The 14137-nt window shown below is 42.7% G+C and overlaps 1 protein-coding gene across 2 annotated transcripts in view; it reads left to right on the top strand.

Annotated features, from left to right (window-relative positions):
• Window positions 1-13148, top strand: part of agap2 (ArfGAP with GTPase domain, ankyrin repeat and PH domain 2) — a 38213-nt gene extending 25065 nt beyond the window's left edge. Inside the window, exons 8-18 of one of the 2 annotated variants that reach the window (XM_060937583.1) lie at window positions 2138-2281; window positions 4845-4928; window positions 5429-5533; window positions 6615-6792; window positions 6882-6989; window positions 7178-7315; window positions 7945-8093; window positions 8188-8278; window positions 8388-8610; window positions 9840-10098; window positions 12478-13148. In XM_060937583.1, the coding sequence (XP_060793566.1) occupies window positions 2138-2281; window positions 4845-4928; window positions 5429-5533; window positions 6615-6792; window positions 6882-6989; window positions 7178-7315; window positions 7945-8093; window positions 8188-8278; window positions 8388-8610; window positions 9840-10098; window positions 12478-12684 (1686 nt within the window). In that variant the 3' untranslated portion in view covers window positions 12685-13148. Of the gene's footprint in view, window positions 1-2137; window positions 2282-4844; window positions 4929-5428; window positions 5534-6614; window positions 6793-6881; window positions 6990-7174; window positions 7316-7944; window positions 8094-8187; window positions 8279-8387; window positions 8611-9839; window positions 10099-12477 lie in introns of both variants that reach the window. The other variant, XM_060937582.1, reaches the window with a different exon arrangement.
• Window positions 13149-14137: the final 989 nt, after the last annotated feature.

The raw sequence follows: 14137 nt of genomic DNA, 5'->3' as shown, positions 1-14137 counted from the left end.
GTTGTAAAAATCATTCATTTCACAAATGCATTTAAAATTTTTTAAATCCCAATTCCAAAAAAGTTGGGATGCTGTGTCAAATGTAAATAAAAACAGCATGTGATGATTTGCAAATCATGGAAAGGCTATATTTCATTTAAAATAGTACAAAGACAATATATAAAATGTTGAAATGTTATTGTTTTTCAACAATTTTTTTGCTTTTTGAAAAATATATGCTCATTTTGAATTTGATGTCAGCAACACGTTTCAGAAAACTTGGGATGGGGCATGTTTACCACTGTGTTACATCACCTCTACTTTTAACAGCACTGTAAACGTTTGGGAACTGAGGAGACCAACTGTTGTAGTTTTGAAATGAAATGTTGTCTCATTCTCACCTGATATACAATTTCACAGTTGCTCAATAGTTCAGAGTCTCCTTAGCTGTATTTTGTTCTTCATAATGCACCAAACTGTTTTAAATGGTAGACAGGTCTGGACTGCAGGCAGGCCAGTTTAGCACCCGGACTCTTTTACTACGGAGCCATGCAGGTTTAAAATGCACAGAAAGCTGTCTTGTTGAAAGAAGGAAGGCCTTCCCTGAAAATTATTTTGTCTGGATGGCAGCATATTGCTCTGAAACGTTTATATATCATTCAGCATTAATAGAGCCTTCCCAGATGTGCAAGCTACCAATGCCATGTGCACTAATGCACCCTCATACCATCACAGATGTTGACTTTTGAACTGTGCACTGATAAGCCGGATGGTCCCTCTCCTCTTTAGCCTGGAGGACGTGGTGTCCATGATTTCATCTCATCTCATTATCTCTAGCCGCTTTATCCTTCTACAGGGTCGCAGGCAAGCTGGAGCCTATCCCAGCTGACTACGGGCGAAAGGCGGGGTACACCCTAGACAAGTCGCCAGGTCATCACAGGGCTGACACATAGACACAGACAACCATTCACACTCACATTCACACCTACGCTCAATTTAGAGTCACCAGTTAACCTAACCTGCATGTCTTTGGACTGTGGGGGAAACCGGAGCACCCGGAGGAAACCCACGTGGACACGGGGAGAACATGCAAACTCCACACAGAAAGGCCCTCGCCGGCCACGGGGCTCGAACCCGTACCTTCTTGCTGTGAGGCGACAGCGCTAACCACTACACCACCGTGCCGCCCGTGTCCATGATTTCCAAAAAGAATTTCTACTTTTGATTCGTCAGACCTCGGGACAGTTTTCCACTTTGCCTCAGGCCACCATAAAAGAGCTCGGGCCCAGAGAAGGTGGTGGTGTTTCTGGATATTATTTATATCTGGTTTTAAATTGCTTTTGTGGATGCAGTGATGAACTGTTTTCACAGACGATGGTTTTCTGAAGTGTTCCTGAGCCCATACAGTGATTTCCACTCCATAATCATGTGTTTTTAATGCAGTGTCACCTGAGGGCTTGAAGATCACGGGTATCCAATGTTGGTTTTTCAGCCTTGTCCGTTGCGTACAGAGATTTCTCCAGATTCTCTGAATCTTTTAACAATATCATGGACTGTAGATGATGTAATCCCAAAATTCTTTGCAATTTTACATTGAGGAGCGTTATTCTTAAACCGTTGAACTGTTTGCCCACGCAGTCTTTCACAGAGCGGTGAACCCCTCCCCATCTTTACTTCTGAGAGACTCTGCCCCTCTGGGATGCTCTTTTTATACCCAATGATCTTACTGACCTGTTGCCAATGAACCTAATTATTTTTTTTAACATTACACAACTTTTTTGAAACATGTTTGCACTAAATTCAAAATGAGCATATTTTTCAAAAAACAATAAAATTTCTCAGTTTCAACATTTGATATGTTGTCTTTGTATTATTTTCAATGAAATATAGGGTTGCCATGATGTTTAAATCATAGCATTTTGTTTTTATTTACATTTTACATGGCCACCTAACTTTTTCGGAAACAGGGTTGTAGTAGACACTTTTCTAAAGAAAAAACAAATCTGTAAAAATGGGAGATTTTCTCCCAGTAGCAGCAATCTGAATGGTCCCATTCTCCCTGTGTGTTTGTCTGCTCGATCCCCTCATTCTGTATATGTTCCATTTAACATCCTTCTATCTTTTCTGCCCCTCTCTGTGTGTCCTCCCTCTCTCTCAGGCAAGTAATGGGGGTCAAAGTAGTGATTATTCCTCCTCTTTGCCCTCCACCCCTGTGATAAGTCACAGAGAATTACGGGGAGGGGCAGGAGGAGAGGGAGGCTCTCAGCGAAATGTACCACGCCGCCGGACCTCCTTGTTTGCGGTTAGTTCTTCAGTCTCAAAAGCCTAAAAACGCAACACATTCAATCCAATATAGAAGAGGGATTGCTGGAGAGAGAATTTCTAATATGTAAAAGAGGAGATATTAGGATAGCTATCAGGAGTTTAATTACTTAAAGGTGCAGTACGAGATTTTTTTCAGGAGTATTTTTACCATATTGCTTGAAAAGCTCCTCACACCCATGTTGCAAGCAGTACAATAGAAGGTTTGACCCAAAAATGAAATATTTTAATCCAGTCTACAGTGTAAAATAAAGGAAAAACGCCATCAAATCCTATCGAGGTAACCACCTCAAAATGATTGGATACTGACACGTCAATCAGACTGAAGCCCGCGACCCCAACCCTCACTGCCCCAACCCTTGCGCATACAGAGACGACAATTCCCCTGCGGGAAATTGTGAGAGGGATGCAGTGCGCGTAGCAGTCATAGTTGCTGGAGCTGAGCTGTACTGTGTGAATGTATGATTTGCCATGAGGCTACAAGCCTGTGTCTCTCTGATGCCCCTTTTCCACCAAAGCAGTTCCAGGGCTGGTTCGGGGCCAGTGCTTAGTTTGGAACCGGGTTTTCTGTTTCCACTGACAAAGAACTGGCTCTGGGGCCAGAAAAACCGGTTCCAGGCTAGCACCAACTCTTTGCTGGGCCAGAGGAAAGAACCGCTTACGTCAGCGGGGGGACGGAGTTGTTAAGACCAACAACAATAACAAGACCGCGAAAGATCGCCATTTTTAAGCAGCGAGAAGCCGCAGCTGTACAAACGCAAAGTCATCCATTATTATTATTATTGTTGTTGCTGCTGCTGCTTCTTCCGTGTTGTTTTTGCTTCGATATTCGCACCAAGGTTTAAGCAAATGTAGCGACGTAACTGACGTATACAGCGACGTAATGACGTATACAGCAACGTAATGATGTGGCACCGCGAGCGATGGAAAAGCAAACTGGTTCTCAGCTGGCTCACAAGTTGAACGAGTTGTGAACCAGCACCAGCACTGGCCCCGAACCAGCCCTGGAACTGATTTGGTGGAAAAGGGGTATGAGAGGGAGCAGCCCGTCCCTTCTGTCTGTGTGTGTGTGTGTGTGTGTGTGTGTATGTATGTATGTATGTATGTGAGAGCGAGCAGCCCCTCCCCTAACCCAAGCGCTGAGCAGGGAGAGACAGAAATGCACAGAAAAAGGGCAGTTTTCCCTCACAGTGCTCCCTCCAAACAACGGGGATTTACACGAAAACGGAAGGAGATATTCACAAAATTCTTTCACAGTGAGCGCCACAAGGCTCTCCTGAACACACTGATGTAATGTTTTTGTCTGTAGTGTAAAAAATGAGGTCACTAGAGCGAGTTAAAAACAAGTGACTTTTCTGCCACGTTTATAATGGCAGTCTATGGGGAAGCGCGCCTGTCCTCTCCTTACTTTCAGGCTTCTCATTCAAAAACTGTAAATCCTGTCGTGTAGGTAGACACATTGTGTGAATCAGGACAAGTGTGGCTACTACTTTTGAGAAAATTATGTGTGTGGAGTGAAAATTGGGGCTGAAAACACAGTTTAAATGAGAAAGTTTGAGCTATTTTTCCAAGCTCTCTACACTCTAACTTGACGAGCTCCACTGGTGTGTAACGCAATAGACACCCATTATAAAGCCTGATTTTCTCCAGGAACCCACATGGTGTTTGAGCTGGGACTGAGCCAAAAGTATAGAACCTAGCAAAAAAGTTGAATGCCAGATCCACAGAGGAGAAGTTTCTCTACATTTTAAAGTTTGAATCATGTCTCTAGGTGAAAGCATGCCAGAGCAGCGGATGTTTGAAAATGTGTGTAGTTTTTCAAATAATTCCATAGAAATGAATGGGAAATTTTAATGCAAACAGTCCTCGCGACAGGCCGGCATGGTGGTGTAGTGGTTAGTGCTGTCGCCTCACAGCAAGAAGGTCCGGGTTCGAGCCCCGTGGCCCGTGAGGGCCTTTCTGTGTGGAGTTTGCATGTTCTCCCCGTGTCCGCGTGGGTTTCCTCCGGGTGCTCCGGTTTCCCCCACAGTCCAAAGACATGCAGGTTAGGTTAACTGGTGACTCTAAATTGACCGTAGGTGTGAATGTGAGTGTGAATGGTTGTCTGTGTCTATGTGTCAGCCCTGTGATGACCTGGCAAGTTGTCCAGGGTGTACCCCGCCTTTCGCCCGTAGTCAGCTGGGATAGGCTCCAGCTTGCCTGCGACCCTGTAGAAGGATAAAGCGGCTAGAGATAATGAGATGAGTCCTCGCGACAACCATGAACGCTCGGGAACTGGCAATGCGCGTTCATGTGCTTTGGAGGCGCAGGTAGGTAGGGGGGTGGAGACGTGGGGGGTGGGAGCATCGCAAGGGCGGGCATGTTTCTTTTCAAAATATGGCTTGCAGGAACCGTTATTCCAAAATCTCGTACTGCACCTTTAAGCATGAAAGTGAAGAATCACTCTATCTCTCATCTCATCCCTCACCTCATCCCATATTTTGTCTCTCTCTCTGTATTTTTGTGCCTTGTCAATGCTTTATCTTACATGCCTGCCATTGTAGAACCGTCGTGGAAGTGATAGTGAGAAGAAAACTCCAGACAGCAGAGCTGATACAGGAGTCAGCAAACCAGTTATTATCAGACAGGTACGAGTGAGATCATCTCTTCAACGAACAGATTTTATTCTCATTTTGTACTCAAACTAATGGTGAACCATAAAGCCATTAATGAAAATGTTCACTATTTGTCACCCCAAATGTAATAGCACGGCACAAATGTTTGATCCACTACCAGGAACTTAATACTTTTTGATGCAGTTATTCTAAGAATCATTATTTAAAACTTTGGCAAAAACACTATTTTATTTTACTTCAAGCACTATTTGAGAAATATCTATTGAAATTGCCTGATCACATCAACCAGCTCTCATAAAAACCTGTGCAAATATTGAGTGATATAACAACTTTTATTTATACAATTTGCATTTGTGTGGCCATGTATGTTCACACACAAATTCCATAATAACATTTAAAAGTTGTTGCCAGCTCAGTATTTTATTTAAATGGTAACTAACTGTTTTGGCTCTGGTTCACGTACCGATATTAACGGAATAAGCATCATCATATTGGTGAAATGTGTTTCGCAGGGCACAATATGGAAACGCAGTGAACGATCTCTGAACAAGGAATGGAAGAAGAAGCTTGTCACACTCACCAGCAATGGCATTCTCACATATCATTCAAACATCAACGTGAGAACCACTGTCTTGTACTGATTTACATAAGAAAAAAAAAAGGGGAAAAAAAGCCCTCTGACTTGCCCTGGAAATCATGAATTATTTTTTATTTATATCAGAAGGTCTAGGAGTTATAGATTACGTGGAATATTTTAAGTTATTGGTTAGCAATACAGATATACTATATGGCCAAGTACTGTATACAGACACCTGACTATCACACCCTATGTGGTTCTTCCCCAAACTGTTACCACAAAGCTGAAAGCACACAATTGTCACGAATGTCTTTGTATGCTGTAGCTTTAAGATTTCCCTTCACTGACCAAAGGGGCCCAAACCTGTTCCAGCATGACAATGCCCCTGTGCACAAAATGCGGTTCATAAAGACATGGTTTGCCAGGTTGGTGTGGAAGAACTTGAGAAACCCGCACAGAGCCCAGACCTGAACACTTTTGGGGTGAACTGGAGTGCTGACTGTGTCCCAGGACTGGTAATCTGATATCACTAACGATCTTGTGGCTGAATGGGCACAAATCCCCATAAGTTTGGAATGGGATGCTCAACAAGCAAATATTGGTGTGATGGTGAGGTGTCCACATACTTTTGGTCATATAGCGTATAAAACTATGCTGTAAATAAAGGTTATTTATCTGTTATTCATAAAGGGACTGGGAGCAGGAGCTTGTAGGCTTCATAGTGTCAGGAATACCACAGTACAATAAAAAACCTGCAGTGCTAATGCTTGCCCCATCTACATCCATTCATTCAGGATTCAGAACTTTAGTACCGGTACTGATAAGAGGATATTTTAGTTGTCATATTTAAGAATATTCAGTTAGAGTAACAATAATGTGATAGAAGTTTAAAATTTGGCCTTTTAGCTCCAAACATCCTGTATAAATATTTTTTTAGAAATTTTAACGGACAAAATTCATATGTAATTTGAGCTAGATCACTTTCATTAGGCACTTGTAGCACATTATTTCTTGTCTTATAGTTGATGCTAACGTCGTCTAGTTGATATTTAGGAAAAACAAAAGAATACATATTAATATCTGAACCACATTGAACAACTGGAGTGCATGGCAATTTGTAGGAGTATAGGCAGAATACGCATGGTAAGGAGATGGACCTGCTGCGTGTAACTGTGAAAGTACCAGGAAAGCGTCTGCACAGAGCAGCACCTCCAGCTATCCCTGTTCCTGCCTCTGCTCCTGCCCCTGGGGTCAATGGCCTTGCAAAAGACAAGACAGCATCTGAAGGGGGAACCTCATGTGAGTAATGTGAGATACATACTCATGTTTGTTTGATCGTCACAAACCAAAATCTTTACCTCGAGTGTGACTTGTGTCTTGTTTTCCAGCAATTCTTCTGACTGTTGATGAGGCAGCTGGCTCTGTAACGTCATCTCAAGATGAACAAAAAATCAAACGGTGTCCTTCATCCGTGTCCAATAAGGCAGTAAACTTGGGTATGTAAGCAGGTTCTTAGGGAGTGCAAAACCACCATCTGAATAAGCTCCAAATGACAGCAATTCCTGAGTGAACTTTTCCATGTGTAGAAACTCAATAAATTTAACAGGTATTGATTCTTCGAGGTCTATAATATGTGACAATGGCTTGGTTTCTAGATGTTTAACTCCTTGTCTCCACCCAGCAGAATCAAGCATTGAGGGGGCTATAAGCCCTTCTCTGGGAAAAGACCTCACTCCGTCATCTCCCATGAGCGACAGGAAGAAGACCAAGAGGAAGAAAAGTATGAATGTCAAAGGAGATGCTGCAGCCAGCCAGGCTGATGGTAAGCACCACCAGATGCACACAGACTGCTTGATAACCTTTCCAAATATGATTAGTAGATTATAAAAGCAAACTAATGATAATACATTGTGAAAGGATTCCATTACATGAAACCTGATGAATTTCCCTGCTTGTCCTCTGCTCTATTTGCTTCCTCTTCATTGTGCATGTGAAGATTTAACACAGTTAAACTGTTTCTTATGACTTATGTCTTGCTTATCTCCTTTTCTCTTCCTTTGCCTTCTGCTGCCCTGGGCTAATTTCTTGCACTGCAAGCCAAGCGCAAAATGTGGAAATTGAAAAGCTTTGGTAGCTTGAGAAACATTAACAGAACAGGTAATAAGAGGCAGTGTGGATGAGGTATACAGTTGAACTCGGTGTGACTGGCTGTTGCTCTGCACTGTATGTTGATGTTTTTCATCCCTCAGTCACGAGGACACATAATTAGATTATGGCAAATAGATTGCACCACTATGGTCATCTTTCACTCTGACTCTGTCCTTCTTTCTCTTCCTCTTTCTAGCTCATGTCACCATAATGAGAAAATAATATATTAGTCTAAAGGGTTCAGTGAGTGTCTTCCATCGATTACTTCCTCTCTCGTAAATAAATATTGCCTGCTCGTTGCAGAGGAGGAGAATGCAGACTTTATCATCATATCAAGCACAGGACAGAGCTGGCACTTTGACACCCAGAATCAGGAGGAGAGGGATGCCTGGGTGCAAGCTATTGAGAGCCAAATCCTTGCTTCTCTGCAACTGTGTGAAAGTAGAAATAAGGTTGGTTGATTGTGATTTGTAAACCACATCATCAGTTTCTTCAGATGACTGAAAATACTGATCTGACCAGTGCATCTGTATGTGTGTGGTCCAGACTCGCAGAAGCAGCCAGAGTGAAGCTGTGGCACTACAAGCAATTCGCAATGCCAAAGGAAACGATCTGTGTGTGGATTGCGATGCACCATGTGAGTTTCATGTTACTGTATCATGAAATCAACAGTCCAATCATCGTGTACAGAGAGATAGTGTGTCTAGTAGACACTAGAGATAATTCACTTCTCGCTATCCCACCAGATCCCACTTGGGCAAGTTTAAATTTGGGAGCACTGATTTGTATCGAGTGCTCAGGAATTCATAGGAACCTTGGGACACACCTGTCCCGAGTCCGTTCCTTGGACCTGGACGACTGGCCTAGTGAGCTCACCAAGGTGCTAATGGCAATAGGCAATCACATGGCCAACAGCATTTGGGAAAAATGTACGCAAGGGCGCCAAAAGCCAACACCTGAGGCGACAAGGTGAGCGGGACCTCTTGGAGTCTTTACAGTTAAAGGTATAACAATTAACTGTCAATTATTCCACCGCTGCTGCTGTTCATAACCCAGGCTAAAACCTTTTTAAAGCTCCAAGGAACCTAAACTTGTAATTACATTCTAATTAGGATAATGTCGGTCTTATGGGAATCTCATTTTACAGTACAAAGTGATATTAATGTCAACAATAGTTTGTCTAATGAGTCCACTCCAAGCTCACTTTTAAGTAAATCTATGCTTTCTCATATCAAAAGCCTACTAGTGAGTAAAAAGTGAAAGCAAAAATAAACCTCCCTGTCAGTCACCATCCATAACTACTTGAAAGAGGAATCTATCTACCACCCATAACATTATGGCCACTGATAGGTGCAGTGAATAACACTGATTATCTCATTACAATGGCACCTGTCAAGGAGTAGGATTTATTAGGCAGCAAGAGAACAGTCAGCTCTTGAAGTTGTTGTGTTGGAAGCAGGAAAAAATGGGCAAGCATAACGATCTGTGTGACTTTGACAAGGGCCAAATTGTGATGGCTAGATAACTGGGTCTGAGCATCTCCAAAATGGCACATCTTATGGGGTGTTCCCGGTATGCAGTGGTTAGAACCTACAGTAGCTCTTCTGTGGGATTTGACCATACTGTATGGGCTAGCCTTCATGCCCCACGCGAATCAATGAGTCTTCGACATCAATGACCCTGTCGGCGGTTCACCGGTTGTCCTTCCTTGGACCACTTTTGTTCGGTACTAACCCCTGCATACCGGGAACACCCCACACGATGTGCCATTTTGGAGATGCTCAGACCCAGTCATCCAGCCATCACAATTTGGCCCTTGTCAAAGTCGCTCAGATACACTTTACACTTGCCCATTTCTCCTGCTTCCAACACATCAACTTCAAGAACTGTCTGTTCTCACGCTGTTTAATATATCCCACCCCTTGACAGGTGCCAATGTAATGAGATAATGTTATTCACTTCACCCGTCAGTGGTTTTAATGTTATGACTGATCGGTGTACATATTTGTGTAAAACTCTACTCAGTTGAGTAGATTATTACATTTGACAAAAAGCCTCACTGCCATCTACTGTTTCATTAAATGAAAAAAAGAAAAGAAAAGAAAAGAAAGGAAATCTACAAAGCCTGTTCAAACACTTGCAAAAGGTCTTCCCAGAATAACATTGCCTCCCTGTGCCTTTTTTGGCGTTCAACCCAGAGAGCAGAGGGAGTCTTGGATCCGGGCTAAATATGAACAGAAGGTGTTTGTGGCACCCTTGCCAACTCAGGACGAGAGCCCAGGTGAGGTGACATCATCACAGCTCCTCAGTGCCGTCACCAGCAAAGATCTTCCCAGGCTTCTGCTGCTCTTGGCCCACAGCACCAAGGAGCAGCTCAACGTTCCACTGCAGCTTCAGAGCCCCTTACATGCAGCCTGCCAGCTTGGAGATGTGGTCATGACTCAGCTACTAGTCTGGGTAAGGATTAACAGACAGTAGGGATATACTGATAATAAAAATACAGTCCTAGAGGCAATAATAGCTGCTGATTGTTACATGAGTAACTGAAGGAGTCAAACATGATGGGGTATGTTGCGATAGGAAATTATTCAATTAAGGGTTGGTGTAATATGATTCGATGCAAATTTACTTTTAGCACCCCAAAGCTCATTATTTTCCTATAATATCATATCCTGAAATGATTTATTCCTATTATACCACAGCAAATGAAGAACTCTCTCAATTGTTTATTTATTAAGAATAGACCATTGTACTTGTTATCCATTTATGCACTGCCTGGTCAAAAAAATGTTGCCATTTGGATTTAAAATAAAAAAATACTCATGGGGGGGGCGGCACAGTGGTGGTGGTGAGCTGTCGCCTCACAGCAAGAAGGTCCTGGGTTCGAGCCCCGGGGCCGGCGAGGGCCTTTCTGTGCGGAGTTTGCATGTTCTCCCCGTGTCCGCGTGGGTTTCCTCCGGGTGCTCCGGTTTCCCCCACAGTCCAAAGACATGCAGGTTAGGTTAACTGGTGACTCTAAATTGACCGTAGGTGTGAATGTGAGTGTGAATGGTTGTCTGTGTCTATGTGTCAGCCCTGTGATGACCTGGCGACTTGTCCAGGGTGTACCCCGCCTTTCGCCCGTAGTCAGCTGGGATAGGCTCCAGCTTGCCTGCGACCCTGTAGAAGGATAAAGCGGCTAGAGATAATGAGATGAGAAAATACTCATGGGACTTTGGATAATTACTGCAGTGATTAATGCGTTTCAGCTGGCAACAATTCTTTTAACCCTAAATGGTGCAGTGAGTAGCTTCTCATTTCTTAAGCCTGGCGCACACAGGCGATTTTCCATCGCAAGTGTATTGCAATTTTTGGATACAAGTTTCCCCTATCATGTGCGCATTATCTGTGACCAGTGGGTGATTTGGGGAGGGGGATGCAAGTCATGTGGAAATCACATGACTGCTTCGTGAGTGGGGACTGGCTTAGCCTTTGGAGGTGATCGCTTCCTTATCACAAAGACACACACACGCGGCGAGATCTCTGCAACAAGTCAGCGACTGGCGATTTTTTGTCGCAGAATATCAAGCATGTTTGATACCTGTGATCTGTCGCAAGCAACAAAAAATCGTCGTCGCAAATATCCGCACATGAAGCGATTTTTCGTTTGCGTCGAAAAGTTGCGCGACCAAGTGACAGAAAATCACCCGTGTACGCCGGGCTTTAAATAACCATGCTGGAAGACGCATCCTGTGCTCATGGAAAATATGCTGTTTCAAAAGGGTCAAATTATTGACCTGCATCAAGCAAAGAAAACAACTAAGGACATTGCTGACATGACTGGAACTGAGTTAAGAACTGTCCAACACATTATTAAAACCTGAATAAAAGGTTTAAGTTTGCTTGGGAGCATAAAGATTAGACTCTGGAGCAATGGAAACCGGTCATGTGGTTTGATAAGTGCAGATCTACCCTGTTCCTGAGTGATGGGCGTGTCAGGGTAAGAAGTGAAGTTCATGAAGCGAAGAACCCATCATGCACAGTGGCCACTGTACAAGCCTCTGGAGGTAGTGTTATGATCTGAAGTTGCTTAAATTGGTCAGGTCAAGGCTCAGTAAAATTATGTGGCAATAAAATGAAGTCAGCTGACGATCTGAATGTCATGAATGTCCAGGTTATCATCACATCAATGGATTTTTTTTTTCCATTGAAAAAAATCGAAGGCATACTATCATCAAAGCTAAAGGCGGTCCAAAGAAATATTAGTGCGTGCAACTTTTTTTGGCCAGGCATTGTAGTGATGTTTAATGTTGTAGAACGTCTGAAAAACAAGTTAAACAGCTATAAACAGTTACAAATTGCTGACACTGGAGATTCCTTCAAAAACAGCTAAATAACAGTCCTCTCACAGAAAACTGCTGTATTATCAACCTTTACACAGATTTTTTTTTTTCATGTGAGGCGTCATACTACTCCCAAATTAATATAATGTGCATTAAAGTAAACTTGTGATTTGCCAAGCAGTTACTGTCTACTGGCACTACTGTTAGAGTTGTTAAGGAAAATTAATCAATACCTTCTGACCAGTCAGAATTGAGAATTCAATTGTGCTGTGGTATAATAAATATCAAATCAAAAATATAAAAGTAATACCAAACACGGCAATACTTTCACTTTAGGCTGCTACTTGTAACAAAAGAACTACTTTTTTTTTTTAAACCAAAGAACATTTATACATCCATACACTGTTCCTTGAGACTGTGAAAAGTCTTATAGCATGATATATGGCTCGTGTATCTCAGCTGCCTTTCTGAATGATAGGTTTTTAAGTGGGGTTTTTTGTCTGTTTCTCTGTAGTATGGTAGTGATGTGAAAGCAAAGAATCCTCAACGCCAAACAGCTTTAACGCTGGCACAACAAGCTGGAAGCCAAGAGTGTGTGGATATCCTTCGCCAACACGGCTGCCCCAACGAAACCTCGCCTACTGCACCCACTCCCATTCTCTCCCGCAAAAGTAGCATCACAAGTCTTGGACGTAACAATTCCAGGAGAAGGGTCACATAACTTGGAAAGACTTCATGGACAAAGATTTTTCCTTTCTGGGGGAGAAAAAAAAGAACAATTTTTATTTCATTTTGTTAAAAAGCTATGTATGTCTCGCTCTGTGGATGTTTTGCTCTGTCCTCATTCATATATGTCCATTTAGATTCCTCAGAGAAGGCAAAAAACATACTTGCCAATGTATGAAATAAAATTGCCAAGCCAGCTTGAAATCAAATAGATACTGTTTCAATGACTCAAAAGCAATATTATCCATACTAATTATATCTATTACAAAGACAAATGTAGCCTAGAAAGCTTCTCCAAGCAATCTGTGGAGATGTATTCAACATTACTGTATGACTCATAGAACTGTTCCTCATAATAAGCAACATAAATAAGGCCACTATGTTTGTATGGGAAAAGAACAGTATTTGTCATTGTGCAACGTTTCTAAGTACTAGAATTAATAAACTTAAATCTTTAAATGTTCTGTTAACTTTTTTTTTTCTAACATTAGGTCCAAATACCACATCCAAATCAGTTCTTCTTTGTGTTTTTTTGAGTTTAACAAAGGCAAAGGGACATTTTTATGCAAAGGCAATGTGTGGAATTGTATACTGTCATGTGTACATTATTAACATGTCTTCAGAAACATCGATGGATGAGCCAGGTAGATACACTACAACCGAACCAAACTTCCCGACTACATCTTGTGCAAAAATGTTTGACCTAAACCTATCAATTTTATCAGCAAATCTGTCTACAAACCTTCTATCCAGTACATACAAGACTTTTGTTAATTAGTGGAAATTTGTACATTTGACAGCATTATTACTGGGGGTGGCACAGTGGGTAGCGCTGTCATCTCAGGGTTAGCTCCAGAGCTCGGATTACTGTCTGTGTGGAGTTTCACATATTTTCCTTGTCTGTGTGGGTTTCCTCCAGGTTCTCCTGTTTTCTCCTACCACACACAACGAGGTGTGAGTGAACATTTGAATGAGTCCTACTGTAGCCCTGACCAGGAAAACGTGGTTACTGAAGATGAAGGAGGGTGGCACGGTGCAGTGGTTAGCACTGTTGCGTCACAGCAAGCAGGTTCTGGATTTCAACCTGCTGGTTGGTGGGGGGTGGGGGGAAGCCATGGCCTAAAGGTTAGAGAAGCAGCTTTGGGACCAAAAGGTTGCCGGTTTGATTCCCTGGACTAGCAAGAATGCTGAAGTGCCCTTGAGCAAGGCACCTAACACCTAACTGCTCCCCAGGCTGTTCTGGGTATGTTGTGCGTCTGCTAAATGCCTGTAATGTAATGTTCTCCCTGTATGGGTTTCCTCCATGTGGTCTGGTTTCCTCCCAAAGACATGTGGATTAAGTCAACAGGCTACTCGGCTACATTGCCCGAATGTGAAAGTGAGCGTGAATGTCTGTGTGTCTCTCTGTGTTAGACCTGCGATAGACTGACGACCTGTCCAGGGTGCAC

Source organism: Neoarius graeffei, chromosome 13, assembly GCF_027579695.1.
Source record: "Neoarius graeffei isolate fNeoGra1 chromosome 13, fNeoGra1.pri, whole genome shotgun sequence".
NCBI classification, from domain to species: domain Eukaryota; kingdom Metazoa; phylum Chordata; class Actinopteri; order Siluriformes; family Ariidae; genus Neoarius; species Neoarius graeffei.
This window is presented reverse-complemented; position numbering and strand designations above follow the sequence as displayed.